At 56.6% G+C, this 20832-nt stretch overlaps 3 protein-coding genes across 6 annotated transcripts in view; all 3 read right to left on the bottom strand.

The window, feature by feature from the left end:
• Positions 1-2450, bottom strand: part of CPNE7 (copine VII) — a 30603-nt gene extending 28153 nt beyond the window's left edge. The window contains exons 1-2 of the mRNA XM_011972542.1: positions 2001-2450; positions 693-767 (exon numbers count right to left, since the gene is read on the bottom strand). Of these exons, the coding sequence (XP_011827932.1) occupies positions 693-767; positions 2001-2450 (525 nt within the window). The remainder of the gene's footprint in view (positions 1-692; positions 768-2000) is intronic.
• A 10092-nt stretch (positions 2451-12542) lies between these two features.
• On the bottom strand, positions 12543-15313 carry RPL13 (ribosomal protein L13). 4 transcript variants are annotated; one of them, XM_011972025.1, is made up of 7 exons: positions 15246-15313; positions 14897-15020; positions 14615-14756; positions 14389-14409; positions 14236-14247; positions 13557-13613; positions 12551-13105 (listed from the first exon to the last, which is right to left on the bottom strand). In XM_011972025.1, the coding sequence occupies exons 2-7, from the start codon at positions 14998-15000 to the stop codon at positions 12947-12949; spliced, it is 495 nt and encodes a 164-aa protein (XP_011827415.1). In that variant the 5' UTR covers positions 15001-15020; positions 15246-15313; the 3' UTR covers positions 12551-12946. The 4 variants fall into 4 exon arrangements, with proteins under 4 accessions (XP_011827406.1, XP_011827415.1, XP_011827398.1 ...); XM_011972008.1 differs by having other exon boundaries at positions 12700-13105; positions 14236-14409; positions 14897-15014; positions 15246-15276; XM_011972000.1 differs by having other exon boundaries at positions 12719-13105; positions 14236-14409.
• A 2752-nt stretch (positions 15314-18065) lies between these two features.
• The window catches only part of SPG7 (spastic paraplegia 7 (pure and complicated autosomal recessive)), a 57948-nt gene continuing 55181 nt past the window's right edge, over positions 18066-20832 (bottom strand). The window contains exon 16 of the mRNA XM_011971989.1: positions 18066-18930. Coding sequence (XP_011827379.1) covers positions 18724-18930 — 207 coding nt within the window. The 3' untranslated portion in view covers positions 18066-18723. The remainder of the gene's footprint in view (positions 18931-20832) is intronic.

Here is a 20832-nt window from a genome sequence, read left to right as displayed (position 1 = left end):
GCAGGCGTTGGCGAACAGAAACCACCCCCCAGTCCACTCTTTTTGCCAATTTCTGCCTAAAAATAGGGCACGGACCTCGCCAAAAGCCACGGGGGTGGGGGGCGAGGGTAGTGAAGGGGCGGGAAGACCCGGCTCCGGCTCAGCCTCAGCAATCAGGACTCTAGAAGGAGACCCTGGGGTCAGAGGGGGCCGCCGCCGACAGGGCGAGGAGGCTCCGGGCCTGGGAGGAGGAACGCGGTCGGATGGCGGGATTGCACCGGGCGCAACTGCAAGGCAGGGAGGCCCGCACGGGGCTGGCAGGGCCGGGAGAGGCCATGGAGCCCAGCTCCTGCCTTCCTGGGAGGTCGGCTAAAGAGGCGAGGAAGGGGCCAGGGCGCGGCGAGGCTTGCAGGGCCCCTGCTTCTGTCTCCCCGGCCTCTGGGCCTCCTCCCTAAAGCCGGGCAGTGGGCAGAGGCCAGTCCCGCTCTCTAGAGACCAGCCTGGGCCTTCCCGGACCTGTGTCCTCCTCAGCCCAGCCGCCCAGGCTGCCGCGAAGCCGCATCCTCGGTCCCCAACCACTTCCATGGGAAAAGGAGAAATTCAGGCAAAGGGTGAGGCGCCCAGGCAGCTCCGGCAGGCACGTCCCCGCTGGGTTCCAGCAGCCCTGGGACAGCTTTCCCCAGACCAAGCTCAGCTTCCTGCTCTGACCTCACCCGAAAGCTCCTCACCACCGCCGTGAGGTTTGCTTGTCTGCAGTGTGGAGTGAGGCCTGAGGTCACCCAGGCTTTCTGGGGGGGGGGGGTACAGGGCTTAAACCTGGAGCACCCCAGTTCAGCCCTTGGCCGTCACATAGCGGCACCCTGGCAAAATAACAGATGGCTTCCGGGCAAAGGATGCAGGGAGCCAAGAAAGATCACAGTTTGGGAATTTGAGTCTCTGAAGCCCAGGGAGATTTTAATCGACCCACTGGGGTCTCCAGCCACAGCCCTGGGCCAGCTTGGTGTCTCCTGGCTGACAGCTGACCACAGCCTGCTCTAATGGAGAGAAACCCCAGAAGAAAAAGCCAATTTCCCCATAGCACTGGTGTCTGCACGCTGCCTGCCCCTGCTCAGGGACCAGCCCGCAGTAGCCCCGGGAACAATGGAAGACACCCCCCCACACACCCCTGCAGTGTGGAGCCGTCTTTCTGAGGCTCCCCCTCCCAGCTTTTCCTGCAGGGCCAGACGCAGGAAATGAGATCCCCCCATATACATTCAGCAATAATCACCGTGTTCCTTGTTGAAATATTAGGCAATGCAGATAGGGAGTAAAAACAAGCTTCCAGACCCCAATGCAGCACCATCACCTCCCCATAACTATCCCTCCAGCTTTTCTTTTTTAATGTGCAAATTTCTTTTTATTGTCAAAAAAAAGGTGCGTAACTCTCAGAGCCCTTCCCACTCTTGAGAGGACTCTTCAGTGTCTGCACGCCAGGCTTGTCACGCGGGCCAGTCCCAGGACCCCACACCCGGGACCCCACACCTGGGACCCCACACCCGGGACCCTGCCTGGCACGGTCGGGGCACCGTAGATGTTGGAGCAGGTGGTTTGTGTTCTGTAACCTGATTTTTTCTTTCGTATTGACAATATTGCATTCAATGGGTAACCTGGATCCCCTCATCACAGGGTCACCCACGAAACCCTCTGATTAGCGCCGACCCCCACGGCTATCCAGAGGCTTACACATGGTCAAAGCACCAATGACACATTCATGCCCAAGTGCTCTGCCCGGCTCACCTGGCATCCGGGACTCAGATACTTTGCTTTTCAGGCTCAAGTGCCTCTGCCTCCTCCAGCCTCTCTCACCACCCGACTCCTACCTATCCTGCAAAGCCCGGCCCAGTCTGAACCACCACCGGACTCCTACCTATCCTGCAAAGCCCGGCCCAGTCTGAACCACCACCCGACTCCTACCTATCCTGCAATGCCCGGCTCAGTCTGAACCACCACCCGACATCCCTCCCTGGGCTCCTGGCCCACACATCCACAACATCAGTTCCGCTGTCCAGGGCTGTGCTGCCCATGACCTTCTCCACCCTGGACCAGGAATCCACTGAGGCCTGAGTTAACACCAGGACAGGTCCCAACACAAAGTCTAAGACAACAAACTCCAGGTGGATCAGTGAATGAAACGCAGCTCTGACGGCTGCTCCCTGGTCCTGGATCTGCCTCGAGGGTGTCATCTCCATCTGGTCAGAGTCCCCATCTCCCATTTCAGTCACACTGACCGTGAGGCCAACTGGGAGCAGGGAACCCTGTCCAGGGCCTCCAGAGGTTCCTGGCAGACCCCAGCCCCACGGCCACTGCCTTGAGGGGCATCCCCTGGAGCCAGTGCTCTCCTCTGTACTCGGATAGCCCCTTGTCCCTGAGCCAGGTCCAGAGCCCATGGCCTCCTCCCTGGCCGTCCTGAGCACACAGCTGGTGCAGCCCATGGCCAAAGGCTCGGTCTGGGGGCTCGGTCCCCACCCCTGAATGCAGAGTCCTCGAACCTGCCCTTCGTATGGAGAGATTGTCCCGGAAACTGCCTCAAAACGAGAAATTGCAGAGGGTGGGGGTTACTAACAGGATTGTTTAACAGGAAACAGCTCTCCACATGTCCGGATGGGTGCTGCTTTTTTTAACCTGGTTGCAAACCTACCCTCTTCTTTTCTTTCCTCCTAAAGAAAGGTTATTTTATCTTAGAACATCTGCAACCTGTCTGGATCAGACCGTCTTCCTGCAGGATCTGACGTTGATCTTATTTGAGAAATCGACTATGCCCAGAGGCGGCCACGCCGGCTGTTGGCTGAGACAACACACCTGGCCGGTCTCAGATCCCTGGTGACCTTGTTACAGCCTCAGAGACCTGGGGACTGATGAGGGGTCCTTCCTCCTCCACCACACTCAGCACATGCAGGCAGGCATGAGTACACGCCACACACATGTGTGCCAAATACCGCAGACACGTGCACACACTCATGGAGAGACAGCCCACACGCAGACACGCCAGGCACCCAAGACACACAAGCGTAGGCACAGGCCACGTCCCCTTCCTCCACTTCCTTCTCCCAACACCATCTTCTGGGTGTGGACAAGACGCCCTTCTTCTCCATGCACGTTCTCACGTGCAGCCCCGGGCCGCCATCCCTCCTGCCCCTTGTCTGCACGAAGCCAGGAGCGGACCAACCTAGCCCCTAGCATCTCTGCCCAGCTGGAGACACCACGGCTGGCGGGAGACACGGCTCAGAGAGGGCATTCTGGTGCCTGAGGCCACACAGCAGGGGTGGAGCTGGAACGTAGAACCCAGCTCAGAACCCAGCGCTCACACCTTCCTCGGCCTGTCCAGGTCCCGGGGTGCCTCGATGGCTTTGCTGTCCCTGCCCAGAATGTTTCCAGAGACCCCGAGAAGAACTTTCTATGGAGGGGCCCAGTCCTCACAGCCCCTGTGCAGTGAGACCCAGGGGTCAGGGCCCCTGCCCAGGACTGCACGCTGGGGACACCGTCTGGGACTGGTTCTTCCTCACCCACGTGGGCCCTCCTGAGCCAGGACCCCTCTGTGCTCAGACCCAGGCACCAGCCATCCCAGGCACCAGCCATCCCAGAGTTCCCCAGGACTCGGACTCCTGGTCCCACTGTCCCCACTCCTGGGTCCTCTCTTCTTCCCAACTACCAAGCCTGCTGACCAGCAGTGGCCCTGGGCCCCCTGACCACCTCCCCGGCCTCCCGACCACCTGTGCCCGCTCACCTCCCCCCGTGCCCACTCACCTCCCCCCGTGCCCACTCACCTCCCCCCGTGCCCGCTCACCTCCTCCCATCCCCGTTTATCGCTCATCTTCCGTCCCCGTTTACCTACTCCCGTCTCCACTCACCTCCCATGCCCTACTCACCTCCTTCCATCCCCGCTTACCTCCTCCTGTCCCCAGGGACCACCTCTCCAGTCTGTGGACCACCTGTGCCCACTTGCCTCCTCCCTACTGCCCTTTTGCAGACTTGCCCGGCCTCCCCACCACGCTAACCCTCTGGACCTCACTTCGTTCCAGTGTCCTGTTGACTCCCCAGAACCAACCCCTATAATCCCGAGGTGCTGCCGGGAGGCCTTCTGACACTGCGCGGCTGCTGTCCACGAGGTCTGTGCACTCAGATGAGCAGCTCAAGCCCGAGTTGAGCAGGGCCTCGGAAGCCACCGGGCCTGTGAGTGCCAGCTGCTCATGACAAGCAGGCTCTGGCCTGGGAGAAGGCCCGGCCAGTGGTGCCACTGCTGCTGGGGGCTCTGTACCCGGCCTGGGCCAGCCCCTCAGACAGCAGCTGTGTGGCCGTGGCCATGCTCTGAGGCCCTTCTGAGACCAGCACTCTCTACCCCAGGGCAGCCCCTCTCACAGCGCTGGTGCCTCTGTGGCCGCATGCCTGCCTGTTGCCCACCCGTCCCCTCGGCCCGCGTGCTCCAAGGTCAAAGGAGGCTTCCGGGAGAGCACAGTGTTGGGTCCGGCCCACGCTTGAGGGAGGGGCTCGCACAAGGGTAAGCGTCAGAAGGTGGGCACCAGAGGGGTGGCTGCTGACCACGGGGCCAGGGCAGGAGCAGAGAGGCCCGGAGGAGACTCTGGTCCTGTGGGAGGTGATGGCAGGCAAGAGCCGTGTCCCCGGGGCTGGTGTCCTCAGCCCCATTCCAACTGATGGACGTCCTGGTTTTAGTCTTGCTTGAGTCATGGGAGGCTTTTGATGCTATTCTTGGTAAAAAGCCGGCCTGGAATGTGCTGCTCGGACGCTTCCCTCTGCTCTCCAGTCCCTTTCATCAATAGCCTAGTTCTTCCCCCGCCTCCCCAGGAGGCACCACCCTTTCTGGGGAGTTACTCAGAAGGGCAGGTGCTGCCAGGGACTGTGCCACATCGTAATTGTCCCCCAGCACCACAGCCTTGGCGGTGCCGCTGCAGACGTGAAGACTGAGGGTAAGACAATGGGGAGGCTGGACAATGACCGGGCCGGGTCCGGTCCGCCCTCCACTGCCCTGCCCCTCTCGCCTATGCAGGAGGCCCCTGAGACGGACTGTGACGTCCAGCCCCCAGGAAGGGGGTCTGGAGAAGGCTGTGGAATGTCAGCCCCTTTTCTTCCTGGGCCACCTGCAGAGAAAGCCCCCAGGCCCTCCACCACCACAGCCCTCCCCCTGCCCACTCTGAGGCTGTGGGAAAGGGAGGAGCTCCCGGGGCCTCTTCTGGCACCAGGCTCTGCCAGTGTCTGGTCTTCTCCACGGATTCCCCAGCCGCAGCCCATGAGGCACCTGCCCAGGTACAGGTAAGGGAAGAGGCCAGACCGTGTTAGGAATGAAAACTCGGGGAAGGTCAACGGAAGAGATGCTTGATTATTTTTAGACAGAGTCTCGCTGTGTCACCCAGGCTGGAGTGTAATGGTGCAATCTCGGCTCACTACAACCTCCACCTCCCAGGTTCAAGCGATTCTCCTGCCTCAGCCTCCTGAGTAGCTGGGACTACAGGTGCCTACCACCACACCCGGCTAATTTTTGTATTTTTGTATTATTTTTATTTTTATTTTTTGGAGACAGTCTCCCTCTGTCGTCCAGCCTAGAGTGCAATGGTGCAATCTCAGCTCACTGCAACCTCCGCCTCCAGGTTCAAGCGATTCTCCTGTCTCAGCCTCCCGATTAGCTGGGGTTACAGGCGTGTGCCACCATGCCCAGCTAACTTTTGTATTTTTAGTAGAGACGGGTTTCACCGTATTGGCCAGGCTGGTTTCGATCTCTTGACCTTGTGATCCAACCGCCTTGGCTTCCCAAAGTGCTGGGATTACAGGCATGAGCCACTGCACCCAGCCAATTTTTAAAATTTTTGTAGAGACAGGGTTTCACTATGTTGCCCAGGCTGGTCTTGAATTCCTGGGCTCAAGTGATCCACCCACCACGGCCTCCCAAAGTCTGGGATTACAGGCGTGAGCCACCGTGCTCAGCTGGCTGAGATGAAGCTGGAAATTCGCAGAGACTCACTAAGGGGCAGGGGAGTAGTTTGGCACACTGTGGTCCCAGCCTAGGGCCGTGCCTGGGAGGCAGCAGGTGCCCTTAACTCGTAAACTTGCGGACAGCAAGTCACCCAGGTGCCGAGGCAAGAGACCAAGGGCACGAGCTGTTGGAGTATAATAAAATATATAAAATAAGAATAGTCATACTAGATATAGATAATAGATATGATTATATATGAATATCATTAATCATTAGTTTGTAGCAATTACTCTTTACTCCAATATTATAATAGTCCTCACTCTTGGGAGGCCGAGATGGGCGGATCACAAGGTCAGGAGATCGAGACCATCCTGGCCAACATGGTGAAACCCCGTCTCTACTAAAAATACAAAACAAATTAGCTGGGTATAGTGGCGGGCACCTGTAGTCCCAGCTACTCGGGAGGCTGAGGCAGGAGAATGGCGTGAGCCCGGGAGGCGGAGCTTGCAGTGAGCCGAGACCCGGCCACTGCACTCCAGCCCGGGCGACTGAGCGAGACTCCGTCTCAAAATAAATAAATAAATAAATAAATAATCCTCACTCTACAATCATAACCTAGGAGAAACCGGGCCATACAGAGTTAGGAGCTGAAGGGACATAGTGAGAAGTGACCAGAAGACAGGAGCGTGAGCCTCTGTGATGCCCGGGCAGGGCCACCGGGGGGCTCCTTGGTCTAGTGGTAACGCCAGTGTCTGGGAAGATGCCCGTTGCCAAGTGGACCGTGGTCTAGCGGTAGCGTCAGTGTCAAGAAAAAGCGCCCGCTGCTTAGCAGGCCGGGAAAGGGGGTCTCCCTCTCCCCAGAGGAGGTTAGAGAAGACTTTACTCCTGCACCTCTTGTGGAGGGCGTGACATCAGTCACCCGGAGCCTAGCCGGACATCAGCCACCCGGAGCCTGACCTGACATTAGCCACCCGGAGCCTGACCTGACATCAGCCACCCGGAGCCTAGCCTGACATCGGCCACCCGGATCCTGACCTGACATCGGCCACCCGGAGCCTGGCCTGACATCGGTCACGCGGAGCCTGGCCTGACATCGGCCACCCGGAGCCTGGCCTGACATCGGTCACCCGGAGCCTGGCCTGACATCGGTCACCCGGAGCCTAACCATCTCCCTGTGGTGCTGTGCTTCAGTGGTCAGGCTCCTGGTCCACTTTCGTGTTCCACCCTGTACACCGGGCTCTGCCTTCTAGATAGCAGTAGCAAATTAGTGAAAGTACTAAAAGTCTCTGATACGCAGAAACAACAGCATAAGCTGTCTCTCTCTCTCTCTGTTCTCTTTCTCTCTGCCTCAGCTGCCAGGCAGGGAAGGGCCCCCTGTCCAGTGGACACGTGCCCCACGTGACTTTACCTATCATTGGAGATGGCTGTCACTCTCTGCCTCTTTGTCTTGTATCCAATAAATATCAGCACAGCCTGGCATTCGGGGCCACTACCGGTCTCCACGTCTTCGTGGTAGTGGTCCCCGGACCCAGCTGTCTTTTATCTCTTTGTCTTGTGTCTTTATTCCTACAATCTCTCGTCTCCGCACACGGGGAGAAAAATCCACTGACCCTGTAGGGCTGGACCCGACATAAACTGTTCTTAAGTTGTCCTCCCTTCATCTCCCTGCCTTTAGGTGGCCCCTCTGCCTCCCCTGCGGCCGCCTGTCTGCCCAGCACCTGCTCTACATCAGCCCCTGCCTCTTTCCTTGCAGCCCAGTGCTCTCACGGCGCCTGGTGTGGTGGGCAGTGCGATACCTGCTGAGTGAGCCACACAGGGGCCCAGAGCCGGGGCCGGTCATGCCCTCAGCATCGGCAGGGGCTTCGAAGCAACTGAAAACTCTTCCAGCCGACGGAGGAAAAGGCTACCAGGAAATTTCTCGAACTGCAGGGCGGTGCCCTGAAGCCCAGGGTGAGGACAGCGAGGGCGCCCGCCCCGTCTGGACTCTGTGCCCACCCGGGACACGTGATGTGACCTTTCTGCCCACAGACCTATGGCTTCACAGCCATCAACCAAGTGTGGGGCCGGCAGGGCCTGGGCTCAGCTCACTGCAAGGAGCCTGGGCAGTGCAGCAGCTTCTGCAGAGGGGCAGAGCTGGGGTCTCTGCCTCCCATTCCCCAAAAGTGGGTTCTGATGTTGGAAAGTCAAAAAGAATGACCGACATCCAGTATCGATGCTGAGTTTGCGGTCCATCCCACCACACCATCTCCTGAAAGAACGCCTCATTTGCTCTCCGAGTCAAAAGGAAAAGAGCAAGCAGGAAAGAAATGTTGTCAACAGGTGATAGAAGGCAAAAGCTCCTTAACACATAAAGACCAGCTGCAGTTCAAGAAAATGATGAACATCGCAATGAAACACGAGAGGAAGCAGGTCACGGGGCCCCAGAGAGACAAGAAGGTCCAGTAACTGGAGATGCCCAACTCTGTGAGCAAATGAAGACAGCAGCCCTCCCGTTCTCCTGCCTGTAGGACCGCACAGACACAACGCTGTCTGCCCTTCACAGGCACAGAGAGAAGCCAGGTCCGTCTAGGTGCCTGGCACAACACAGGGCACACAGTGTGGCATCAGCTGGTTTCATACGAAACAGAAGTGGCCGGGCGTGGTGGCTCACGCCTGTAATCCCAGCACTTTGGGAGGCCGAGGCGGGCGGATCACGAGGTCAGGAGATCTAGACCATCCTGGCTAACACGGTGAAACCCTGTCTCTACTAAAAATACAAAAAATTAGCCGGGCGAGGTGGCGGCGCCTGTAGTCCCAGCTACTCGGGAGGCTGAGGCAGGAGAATGGTGGGAACCTGGGAGGCGGAGCTTGCAGTGAGCCGAGATTGCGCCACTGCACTCCAGCCTGGGCGACAGAGCGAGACTCCGTCTCAAAAAAAAAAAAAAAGAAAAAAGAAAAAACTAATACAGGGAGACACAGGAAAACAGAGAAGAGAATGCAGATACCCACTCTTCTCTGGCTTAAATGAAATGAAGAAAACGCCAAATAACCTAAAATGACTGTAATTTCCCTCTAAATTACAACAGTTCTAATTAGTATTATTTCTTCCTTTTTTTTTTTTTTTTTGAGACAGGGTCTCTCACTCTGTCACCCAAGACGGAGGGGGCAGTGGCACAGTCTCGGCTCACTGCAGCCTCGACCTCCTGGGCTCAAGCAATCCTCCTGCCTCAGCGTCCTGAGTAGCTGGGACTATAGGCGCGTGCCACCACGCCGGCTAGTATTTTTGTTTTTTTGGTAGACATGGGTCTTTGCTATGTTGCCTGGGCTGGTCTCAAACTCCGGGGTTCAAAAGTGCCTGCCCCGGCCTCCTGAAGTGCTGGGATTACAGGCAGGAGCCACTGTACCTGGCCTGTTTTTTGCTTTTTAAATGATTGCAATTACATATATTTTTAACTAAGCAACTACAGGATAACCAGATTCCAAATAAAACTATGCCTGGATAGGAGAGGAACACATGTTAAAATTCAAAGATGCACACTACTCTTCCAGGGTTGAAACTACTGCATAATATATATTTTTTTGAGACAGGGTCTCGCTCTTCATCCAGGCTGGAGGGCAGTGGAGCGATCTCGGCTCACTGCAGCCTTAAACTCCTGGGCTCATGCCATCCTCCTACCTCAGCCTCCCAAAGTTTTCAGACTAGATAGGCGTGAGCGACCTCACCCAGCCCTGCATGATAATTTTAAAATAGAAAAGGAAAAATACAACCTGGGAAAACTGAAATTCCTAATGTCCAGCCAAAAGAAAAAGCAAAATAAACAACACATGGAGAAAAATTGTGTGCAGCTCCTGTCAGCACCAGTCTTCCCCTTTAGCTGGGGCCAGAGCAGCCGGCGTGAGAAACGGCGCATCACCAGAGCATTACCAGGGCATGCGATTAGCCCCTCCCGAGACTATCCCTGAGCAGTTCCGCAGGAGCTGGAGCGCACCTGGCCCCATGATCCCCATGGGCATTGCTGGCAAACCCCCGCCCACCGTGGGAGATGCACCTGCCATAAAACCAACGCTTCTACAAGGCCAAGGGCGCCACAGAGCCAGTCCGTGCTCCCCGGGGGCGACAGGCTGAATGGGAAGTGCCCGCACACCGATGGAATCCTGCAAAACGGAATGAGGAACCTGGGTGCACTTCCTCCCCTGGGCAGCAGACCGCAAGCTCGTGGCACACGGGTCCGTGTCTGAGTCTTCACAGCTCGGCTGCACTCCCTGGGAGGGCTCACATGGCTGAAATCAAGGTGTTCCCCAAAGCCGTTTTGCCTGAGGCTGGGTCGGGGCCCTTCCTCTCAGCTCCCAGTGACTCACGCCATGGCAGCTGCCCCTCAGGGCCGGCAGCACCTGTCTGCGGCCTGGCACAGAGGGCTGGTTCCAGCCCAGGTTCCACAGCGCCCCCTAGGTCAGGCCCACACATCACAACTGAGAGGCCCCTTCGTCAGCACGCCCACACTCAGGCACGTGTCCCCACCAGCGGGGGAACCTGGGCCGCCAGGTGCTGAATCGGACGGTGCCCAGGGACTAAGCTAAACAAAGGGCCCCTTTGCATGTGGTGGCAGAGTCTGTCTTGGAGCAGACAGGCCCGTACCCGGATCAGGAGAGATCTTGCTCCAGCCACAAGGTCTGGGTGCCAGCAGGCAGCTGGCTCACCCACCTGCCCAGTCCCCAGCTATCCTGCAGGGAGCCTTCCAAGGAAGGGCACAGCCGCACCTGCTGCATCTCAGGTAGTGGAGCAGCAGGCAGTAGGCAGACCGGCCCAACCCACAGCCACGTCCGGCACCAGACTCACATTGTCCCAACGTAACCTAGAAAAATGAGCTACTGCTAACGGCGCTGGCCAACAGCAGGGTCCGAGACACCAGAGAGAAAATCCACCCTCTCCTGTTAGGGGTCTTAATGGATTAAGCAAATGGAGAGAACATAAGGTTAGGAACATGGCCCTGGGGGTTTTCGTTCAGTGAAATGGGGAGGACACTCTGGCAGGTTCAGTGCAGGCTGCCCTGCCCCAGGTGCACGGACGATACCTGAACCCCCCGATTTCCCCGTGAAGTCAGCTGGTAGGAGAGCCCCCGGAACAAGCAGATCACAGTGCTTTGTAAAAGCAGCAAGGGGTGTGATGGGGTGCAGACCTCTACTCCACTTACATCACACTACACACCTACTCCAGGTGCTCCCTGCAGACAGCAGGAAAGGCCCGTCCCCTAGTGTGGTGTGGTAGGGAGGAAGCAGGCTGGAGTGCCCAGTGCCAGTGACCCCCCAACCCCCCGCGACCAGCCTTCAGCCAGGTTGGAGTCCACCAGAGATCTTCATGCCCTTTCATGTGAGAGGGATTTGAGCCTAGGTTTAAGCTTCCAACCATCCACCTTGCACAACCTTTTTTTTTTTTCTTTTGAGAGGGAGTCTCGCGCTGTCACCCAGGCTGGAGTGCAGTGGCACATCTCGGCTCACTGCGATCTCTGACTTGCGAGTACGTGTGTGCGCCACCACTCAGCTAATTACTGTATTTTTAGTAGACATGAGGTTTCAGCCTATTGGCTGGGCTGGTCTCGGTGATCCACCCACCTTGGCCTCCCAAAGTGTTAGGATTACAGGCATGAGCCGCTGCGCCTGGCCCACCTTAACTTTAGAGGACAAGATTCCCAAACATACAAACTGATCAAACTCAGCACGTACACCGTAGACATCAAACGGTAGCCAATAGCCTCCAAATCATCTACTAGATGGCTTAGGATCTGTTTCCAAACAAGCAAGGTGTCATCAGGTACCAAGTGTGACTGAGTGCAGCAGCAGAGGTACCAGTATCACCCATTTCCACGCCAGTAACAGCCCACTGGGTGCCTCAATGCCTGCACCTGGCAAAGGCATGCAGAGAAAACAGAATCTGACTGGGTCCCTGAAGCTGCTTCTCTGGGGCTGTCATGGCCATAGCTGCCAAGGAGAGCAGGTGCTGTGTGAGCTGGTAGGACCAGGGCAGGCTGTGTCTGGTGTCTGGGCACTGCACAAGGAACCGTGCTGCCCTCGGACACAGAAGACACGGGGATGCCCAGCTCAGACCAGGGCACCATGGCACACTCTCTGGCTGCCTCTCGTCCATGAAGCAAGAACAATGGCTTCAGAATGTTTTAACAGGAGAGGCCGACACTTGGCAGGGCCATCTAATACCTTGGTGTCGGGGTGAAGACGCCCAGCGAAGGGAAGGGTCAGGACCATGGTCACCAGGCACAACAGGCTCAAGAATGATGCCCCAAAGTCCAACATGCTACATTAACTAGAAACTACTTTGCTTAAAAAAGGCAACTCTAGGTTGGGTGCAGGGTCTCGTGCCTCTAAACCCCTCTACTAGAAAAGCTGAGGGAGGATTGCTTGAGGGCACGAGTTCAAGGCTGCAGTGAGCCATGACTGTGGCACTGTACTCCAGCTGTGTGCCAAAGACCTTGTCTATTTTTTTAGACAGTCTCACTGTTGCCCAGGCTAGAATGCAATGATATGATCTTGGCTGGCCGCACCCTCTGCCACCTGGGTTCAAGTGATCCCCTCACCTCAGCCTCCCAGTAGCTGCGACCATGAGTGCATGGCACCACGCACAGCTGATTTTTTTTAGTAGAGACGGGATTTTGCCATGTTGGCCAGGCTGGTGTCGAACTCCTGAGCCAATCCCAAAGTGCTGGGATGACAGTGTGAGCACCAGCCCAACCTTATCTCTTTAAGAAGAAAAAAAAGTCCACTCTGCCGAAGTCAGCCTCTGTAACCTCCCCACAAGAAAACCATTTTACATCAGTCACTAACCAAACCACCTCGTGCTTTAACACAGAAAGGAAGGCATAATCCAGGGCTTGGACTGTCTTTCAAGAAAGCCCCAAATCCCCTGTAAGGAAGTCACAGCAGCGAAACCCCATCCCAGGCCCAGCGGCTCCCACGAAATACACCACGTGGAGACCCAGCGTGACTGCTGCCTGATTACAAGTCCCCAGGAGGGCTTTATTTTTTCTTTTCAACATCCTGTTCTGCGGCTTCCTTGGCTCTTTTTGCCCGTATGCCGAAGAGTCGGGCGTTGGCACGGGCCATGCGGAGACTAGCGAAGGCTTTGAAATTCTTCTCCTCCTCAGTAATGACTCGAGCTTTCTCCTTCTTATAGACCTACAAGAGAAAGACGAGTTGTTGAACCCAGTGTGTCAATGGCCAAGGACACAACCAGGCAACAGCAGAACCCAGAGGACCCCAGGGGACGGAAGGGCAGGTGTGCTGCCCAAGCGCTGCGGAAAAGCGACCCTTGAGTCAGTCACCTTCCCTGGGATTGAAAAAAAAAACCTTCTCTTGCTTGAGCTCGACACAGCGGCTCAGGTCTGTAAATCTCGAAATTCAAAACCAGTGTAAGCGACGTAGAGAAATTCTCTTTCCAAAAAAACTTCCCAATTTATGGCTTCGTGGTTGCAAGAAGTAAAAACTAAGAAATGTTCTTTTCCACAAACCTCCACACGCACCACAACTGCCACTGTTAACTTTCTTAGGCCTGATCCCCATCTCAGATATCCACGTGTTCACCCACTGATCTCGTCTACAGCCTGGATTTGAACAAGTGTTAACTTACATTCCGGATGGGCATGACCGGTCCGGTCAGCTGGGTGGCCAGTTTCAGTTCTTCAGCCTGTTGATGAACAAGAAGAGTTAAGTGCCTTTAGCCGCGCTGCCCCAAGGACTCCACCCCCGCCTGGCCCCAAACTTCCCCCTGGGGATCCCGAGTTCAGCACCAGTGTCTGAGCCTTTCCTCCAACATACTTTGTGTCCCCAGTGTTGAGAACAGTCATTACTAGTTAGGTGACTATCTTACTGAGTTGACACAACACGCATGAGACAGTTATATCTGCCTGTGAACCAGGGACGGGGCAGAGAAAATCGTTCCCCAATTCAACTATCCGGAAACGTATACAATGGACTCTTATCAACCTTATCCTACAAGGTTTTTCTAGAATATTTTGGAACACGAAGCATTTTAGGGAGACAATGATTTCAGTAGAAAAAGCTGGCTCCAAGTCACACAGCCTTTGCCGTGACCATTAAGGTCATCCCTGCTGAAAACCACAGGTGAACCTTAGTGGTCCCGATTAGCTCATCATCCGCTCCTGCGAGACAGGCGTCTGCTGCGGATCAGAGGCCACGATGTTTTGGTTCCTCTCACCCCAGCAGGGCCCAGGGACGGGTGTCACCGATAAAGGAACCCAGCCTCACTTTCCCCGCGCGCCAGGACGGCCGGAGAGCCCTGTACTCACAGAACTGTCTCCCTTCTTGGGGGCCGAGGGCTTCCTGGGGAAGAGGATGAGTTTGGAGCGGTACTCCTTCAGCCGCTGCACGTTGGCCTGCAGGGACTCCGTGGACTTGTTCCGCCTCCTCGGATCCACAGAAATGCCGATGGTCCGGGCCACCTTCTTGTGAATGCCGGCCACCTGCCCCAGAAGCGGAGAGAGATGGAGGCGGGCCCCGGCTTTGCCCGCCCCGAGGCCCGGAGGGAGAGGCTCAGCGATCAGATGGAAAAGGGTTCGAACGCGCTTTCATCAAGGCCGTCCAGCGATTCCGGAGACTGTCATCACGCGACTGAGGCCAGCACAGGGGACTCAGGGCCCTCCTGACCGCGGCGCGGCCACTACTCACCCTGAGCTCCTCCAGGCTGAAGCCGCGGCCGGCGCGCACCTTCGTGTGGTACCGAACCGTGGGGCAGCGCACGATGGGCCGGATGGGCCCCGACGCGGGGCGCGGGGCGATGCGGCGCGCCTTGGCTTGCCGGGCCTTGCGTCTGGTGGAGAGAAGCCCAGCGGCGGTCACCCTCGCCTAAGGCCGCCAGGCAGCGCCCCCCGCCCTGGCACCGGCCACCCCCAAACCCAGGCGCAGCCGCGGGCGCGAGCCCCAGGGGCGCCCCGAGCGCACGGCTCTCACCTGCGGATCTTCCGGGCCGGCTGGTTGAACCACGTGGCCACGCGCCGCTGCCAGTCCTTGTGGAAGTGGGGCTTCAAGATCATGCCATTCCGGCTGGGCGCCATGGCTGCCTACGGCCCTGCGGCTGCGAACGCGAGGGAGCGAGTGAGAGGCCGCGCCCCGGGCGCGCGCACCCCCCGGGCCTCCGCCCTGAACCCTCCAGCCTGGGCCGTCCGGCCGCGCCTAGAGCCCGGGCCCCGGCCCAACGCTGTCTGCGAAAAAGAAGGGGCCCATCCATGCCCGCGCTGGCAGCAACGCCAGGCCGATGGCGCCGGATGAAGCCCAAAGGCCGGGACCGAGTCTCGCTCACCTCCTGCGCAGGAAGACAACCGAGCGGAAAGGAAACGGCGCCGCAATGCACCCTGGGATGATAGCAGGGCCGGCCAACCAGAAGCGCCGGGCGCTCTGACCAATCAGAGCCCGGAAAGGAGGAACTGACGTCACCGCGCTCTCTTAGGGCCGCCCTCGCAGACATGGCGTCGCTCAGAGTGCGGCGGCGCGGCCGTGATGCCCGGGCCCTGTGGACCCCGCGGCGGGACTTGCTTGACGTCCGCCGTTACTGTCCCGGCGCTTCAGCCGCTGCGCGGGCCGCGGTGGGCTCAGGCCGAGTCCCGTCTTGCGGACTAACGCGCGCGGGGCCAGCATCTGGGCGGACGGCGAACGGGCGACGCCCCGGCAATTCTAAGTTTGTTCGCGTTTGTGGGACACGTTTGTAGCGCAAAGGCAGGAAAACTGCAATGAGATCCGAGTCTGCGCAACCTAAGGCCGTCGTCCTCCTTGTTCCAGCGTTTATTCTCCTCCCATCCAGTTAGAACTTTTTTTATTTTGAGACAAGAGCCTCACTCCGTCGCCCAGGCTGGAGTGCAGTGGCGTGATCTCGGCTCACTGCAAACTCTGCCTCCCGAGTAGCTGGGATTACAGTAGTCCGCCACCACACCAGGTTAATTTTTTGTATTTTAGTTTCGTAGTAGAGACGGGGTTTCACCGTGTTGCCCAAGCTGGTTTCGAACTCCTGAGCTCAGGCAATCCGCCCGCCTCGGCCTCCCAAAGTGTTGGGATTACAGGCGTGAGCCACCGCGCCCGGCCTATGCTGGTTTTTTAAAAGATAAAATTAACATTTCTTGAGTGTTTTTGTAAGCAGGGAGTTCAGTTCCGGATGTGCATTTTCACATCGAATCCACACAACCCCGTAAGGAGCAGTTACTGTTGGCCCCTGTCCCCGCTTTCCCTTGGCCCAGGATTAGGTGACTTCTCTAAGGTCAGGGGTACCTGACTGAAAATGTCACATTCTGACCTGCTGTGCCTACTGCCTCCCTTCACAAAGAAAAGCATCAACAAAAAGCCAGCTCTTACTCTCTAGTGCAAGTCTGTGAAGGCACCATCCATCTTACTGCTACCTGGAAACCTGTAACTCCTAATAACCCTCTTTCTTCCCTACCCTCACCCAATCACCACCCTTCCTCCTGGTAAAACTTAGTCCACATTTTAAGAATTTCACAGTCCCGGCCGGGCGCGATGGCTCACACCTGTAATCCCAGCAGTTTGGGAGGCGGAGGCGGGCGGATCACGAGGTCGGGAGATCGAGACTATCCTGGCAAACACGGTGAAACCCCGTCTCTACTAAAAATACAAAAAATGAGCCGGGCGTGGTGGCAGCGCCTGTAGTCCCAGCTACTCGGGAGGCTGAGGCAGGAGAATGGTGTGAACCGGGGAGGCAGAGCTTGCAGTGAGCCGAAATCGCGCCACTGTGCTCTAGCCTGGGAAACAGAGCAAGACTCTGTCAAAAAAAAAAAAAAAAAATTTCACAGGCCGGGCATGGTGGCTCACGCCTGTAATTCCAGCACTTTGGGAGGCCAAGACGAGTGGATCACCTGAGATCAGGAGTTGGAGACCAGCCTAGCCAACATGGCGAAATCCTGTCTCTACTAAAAATACAAAAATTAGCTGTGCGTGGTAGTGTACGCGTGTAATCCTAGCTACTCCAGAGACTCAGACGAGAGAATCATTTGAACCCAGGAAGCGGAGGTTAGAGTCAAGACTGTGCCACTGCACTCCAGCCCGGGTGACAGAGTTAAGCCTCCGTCTCAAAAACAAAAAATTTAGGGCTGGGCGTGGTGGCTCACACCTGTAATCCCAGCACTTCGGGAGGCCGAAGCAGGCAGATCACGAGGTCAGGAGATGAGGACCATCTCTACTAAAAATAAAAAAAATTAGCTGGGCATGGTGGCACGCACCTGTGGCCCCAGCTACTTGGGAGGTTGAGGCAGGAGAATCGCTTGAACCCGGGAGGTGGAGGTTGCAGAGAGCCAAGATAGCGCCACTGGGCTACAGAGCATGATTCCATCTCCACCCCCCCCCCAAAAAAATTTAAATAGTAAAATAATTTCACAAAAGGCTTGGTACAATGGCTCACACCTGTAATCCCAACACATTGGGAGGGCAAGGCAGGAGGATCACTTGAACTCAGAAATTCCAGTCTAGCCCTGTATCTACGAAAAAATACAAAAATTAGGCATAGTGGTGCATGCCTGTGGTCCCAGCTACTTGGGAGGCTGAGTCAGGAGAATCGCTTGAACCCAGATCGAGGCTGCAGTGAGCCGAGATGGCGCCACTGCACTCTAGCCTGGGCGACAAAGCAAGACTGTCAAAAACCCACACAACAGGAAAAAAATGATTACCGAGGACACGACCCTTGGCTACACCAGCTAAAACCTTCCCAACTACGTGCTGCTCTTTGGATTTGGAGAACTTGGGCAAAGGTCAAGGCGTCTCTCAGAGATGCCCCCACTTGGGTGTGTGACCGCACCTGTGGCTGCCTCCTTACTGCTCGGCCGGCGTTTCTCAGGGCACTCGGTGTTGCAGCAACAACAGGACAATCCACTCACGTCACTGCACCACAGGGAGGGCCAACGCAAGGAGGCCAGAGTGGGAGCCGCATGTCCCGGAACACAGGGCCAGGGCGTCCTGGGTCATCCTCTATCCCTACAGGGTCCAGGCCCCCGACTCCTACAGGAGTTTTCCACTTAGTCCCTGCATTACTCAAATGACAAACTGAAACCACAAGACCCTGTGATCCAAGGTAAGCCCGCCAGCTGCCCTGCATTAGAGCTGGCCAGACAATGCAAATGTAATTTTCCAACCACAGAGTTTATTAGTAAAGTGTCTCAACAGTTCTCAGGGCAGAAAAAACCAAGGCATCCCCCAACACTGCATGTGTGACTAGACCAGCAAGAAGTCCTCAACTTGCACCGTCCACATGGCAGCAGGGGGCAGTGTTGAGTCCCCTGGAGCCCAGTGCCTGGGCCGGACTGTGTGGCCCCATTGACGAGTGAGCTGGAGGACGGGGCTGCTGGCTCAGAGGGTCCTTTCATGTCCGATCCCGTTAGCATTCTGAGGGAGCCACAGGAACTGGGAGGCCGTGCAAGCGTCGGCATGAACAGCGGTCTGTTCGGAGTCTGAATGCTCTGCTGCCTCTGGGTGGCCTCAGCCACGCTGGAAACGACTGTCTAGAACCTTGGGAACTCAGGTGTTCCATGCTCACTCAGGAACGCACTGAGAACCTTCCCCACAGGGGAGACGACGCACACACACAAGGCTTGGCCAGTTGTTTCTGCAGAGAAACTTACAATCATGAAAAGGGTAATCAACAAACAGATCTCAGAAGTCGCTGCACAGGGACTACTGAGGGCCGCAAGAGGAAGTGCAAACCTCAGTTGAAAAGCAACGCAGGGTGGCTGAGTGAGCCCTCAGTTCTCGGGTCACCCACACGTGCGGCCAACACGTCCCAGCTACTTGGGCCAAGTCGGCTCTTCGCCTCCAAGTGGGGGCTGCTGGGTCTCTTCGGCCTCCTCCTCTCCCGAGTCCTGTTTCTCCCTCTGGGCGTCGACCCACCTCTGCGGTGCGATCATTTTCTTCGGCCCGTGGGGCGGCGGGCCAATGAGAGCCTCGATGTCCTCATAGTTTATCACTTCCTTTTCCAGAAGGGCGTTTGCCAGCTGGAAAGAACAGGCACAGCAGTGTGTGAGTCCCCAGGACAGACACAGAGCATCTCTGTCCCAGGGAGGTGACGAGAGGCATGCGGGCCTGTCTGTGTGCAGGACACCCGGGACAGGCTACTTTCCCAGGGAAGCGGAGGCACGGAGGCAGCTCCCAAAGAAGAATCACCCCCATCTCAACCTCATAAATGATTTTCCGGTGGCCAGCCTCATTAATTTTTCTACTTCCCTTCAAAATCTTGGCTTATTTTTGGCAACTGCAATTTCTTTCACCAGACAAGATGTGCGTGTCTACAGGGAAGGAGACGGGTAAAACGCTGCACCCTCCTGATTGACACAACACCGGGAGAAGGAATCTGAGTTGTTGTGTGAGCTGGGACCTCTCAATTTGGAGAAGGGAATTTCAGCCACTCTAAGTGGGATCTTGGAAAACACTCAAGATGCCGACTGTCCTGTGCCGGTGGCCCTGCCTCTGGGGTGGCCTGGCCCGACCACAGAAAACACTGCCACAGCCACATTTCACTGGTTTCCGTGAAGGAAGAACTCTTCCACATTTTCTCTTTTTTTTTTTTTGTTTTGTTAACTGTCTGCTCCTTTCCTCACTCCTCCAGATTTTCTAAAGAAAATGGTAACCCCTAAAGCTAGGGTGATTTACCTGTGGCTTTATTGCAAGAGACAAACATTTCCTCTCTAGGGCTGGTCTGAGATTTTATTAAGTTCTGCAACCCACTGACACACAGGGCAGACACGCCACTCCACAGCCAGTGAGAAGCCTCGCCTGCAGCTTTGTCCCTGCTGGCTCTGGCTCCCACTGTGGTGAGCCCAAGTTCTGCAGAGCTGCTTTGTCAACCGTGATGAGCACATGTCCACAGGCAGGTGCTGCTTCAGCCGGGGACGGCACTACCCACACCTGCCCTGAGACTGCTGCTGCTGCTGGTTGGGGATGACACTCTAAGGGCCCTAAACACTATCCCCATGTGACACACAGTGCTCGCCTGAAAGACACGAGGGGAGGCCGAAGAAACAACTACCCATCTCCTGCCTACCCATCTGTTCACAACATGGACACAGAGCCCTTCGCCTCTCCTGAGTTCTAAGCAGCAGCTACCAGAACCCAGGGACACGAAAGTTAACTCCAGCTCTGCCCACTTTGAGAAACACATCAGACAATCCCTACTGAGGAACGTAACACGAGGAACAAAACACAAGGCCAGTCCTCGAAGCTGCTAAAGGAGGTCTGAGGAACTGTCACCCCAGAGGAGCCTCAGGAGACGGGCGATCAAACGCCACGTGGACTCTCAGAGCGGAAAGGACACTGGGAGACGGCACACATCTGCATCACGTGTGCACCCATCACTGCGGGTCAGCTCAGGTGGGAGGACTGCCCCGGGGGTCCTCCACGGGGAGTGAGGCAGCGGGGCAGGGAGCTCTCTGCACTGCGCCTGCAACTTTTCTACATCTGACACTACGGTAGGACCCCGGGGCTGTGGCTCACGCCTGTAATCCCAACACTTTGGGAGGCCGAGGCAGGCAGATCACCTGAGGTCGGGAGTTCAAGACCAGCTTGGCCAATATGGTGAAAGACTCTCTACTAAAAATACAAAAATTAGCCAGGCGTGGTGGTGGCGCCTATAGTCCCAGCTACTCGGGAGGTTGAGGCAGGAGGATCGCTGGAACCCGGGAAGCGGAGGTTGCAGTGAGCTGAGATCCGGCCACTGCACTCCAGCCCCTGCGACAGAGTAAGACTTCGTCTCAAAAAAAAAACCAAAAAAAAAAACCAAAGAAAATCAAAATCCTCTCTAAAATTAAAACTTTATTTTAATAAAAATTTCGGCCGGGCGCGGTGGCTCAAGCCTGTAATCCCAGCACTTTGGGAGGCCGAGACGGGTGGATCACAAGGTC

This window comes from Mandrillus leucophaeus, unplaced genomic scaffold, assembly GCF_000951045.1.
Source record: "Mandrillus leucophaeus isolate KB7577 unplaced genomic scaffold, Mleu.le_1.0 Scaffold10, whole genome shotgun sequence".
NCBI lineage: Eukaryota > Metazoa > Chordata > Mammalia > Primates > Cercopithecidae > Mandrillus > Mandrillus leucophaeus.
Note: the sequence above shows the minus strand (reverse complement) of the source record. Positions and strands in the feature narration are given on the sequence as shown.

Bases quoted from the DNA above. Each gene is read 5' to 3' on its own strand.
- RPL13 (XM_011972000.1), bottom strand. From the start codon at position 15,000: ATGGCGCCCAGCCGGAATGGCATGATCTTGAAGCCCCACTTCCACAAG. The intron at 14,757-14,896 runs GTGAGAGCCGTG...TCTCTCCACCAG, and splicing joins CCGGCCCGGAAGATCCGCAG to ACGCAAGGCCCGGCAAGCCA. The intron at 13,614-14,235 runs GTGAGTACAGGG...GTTCATCAACAG, and splicing joins CCAAGAAGGGAGACAGTTCT to GCTGAAGAACTGAAACTGGC.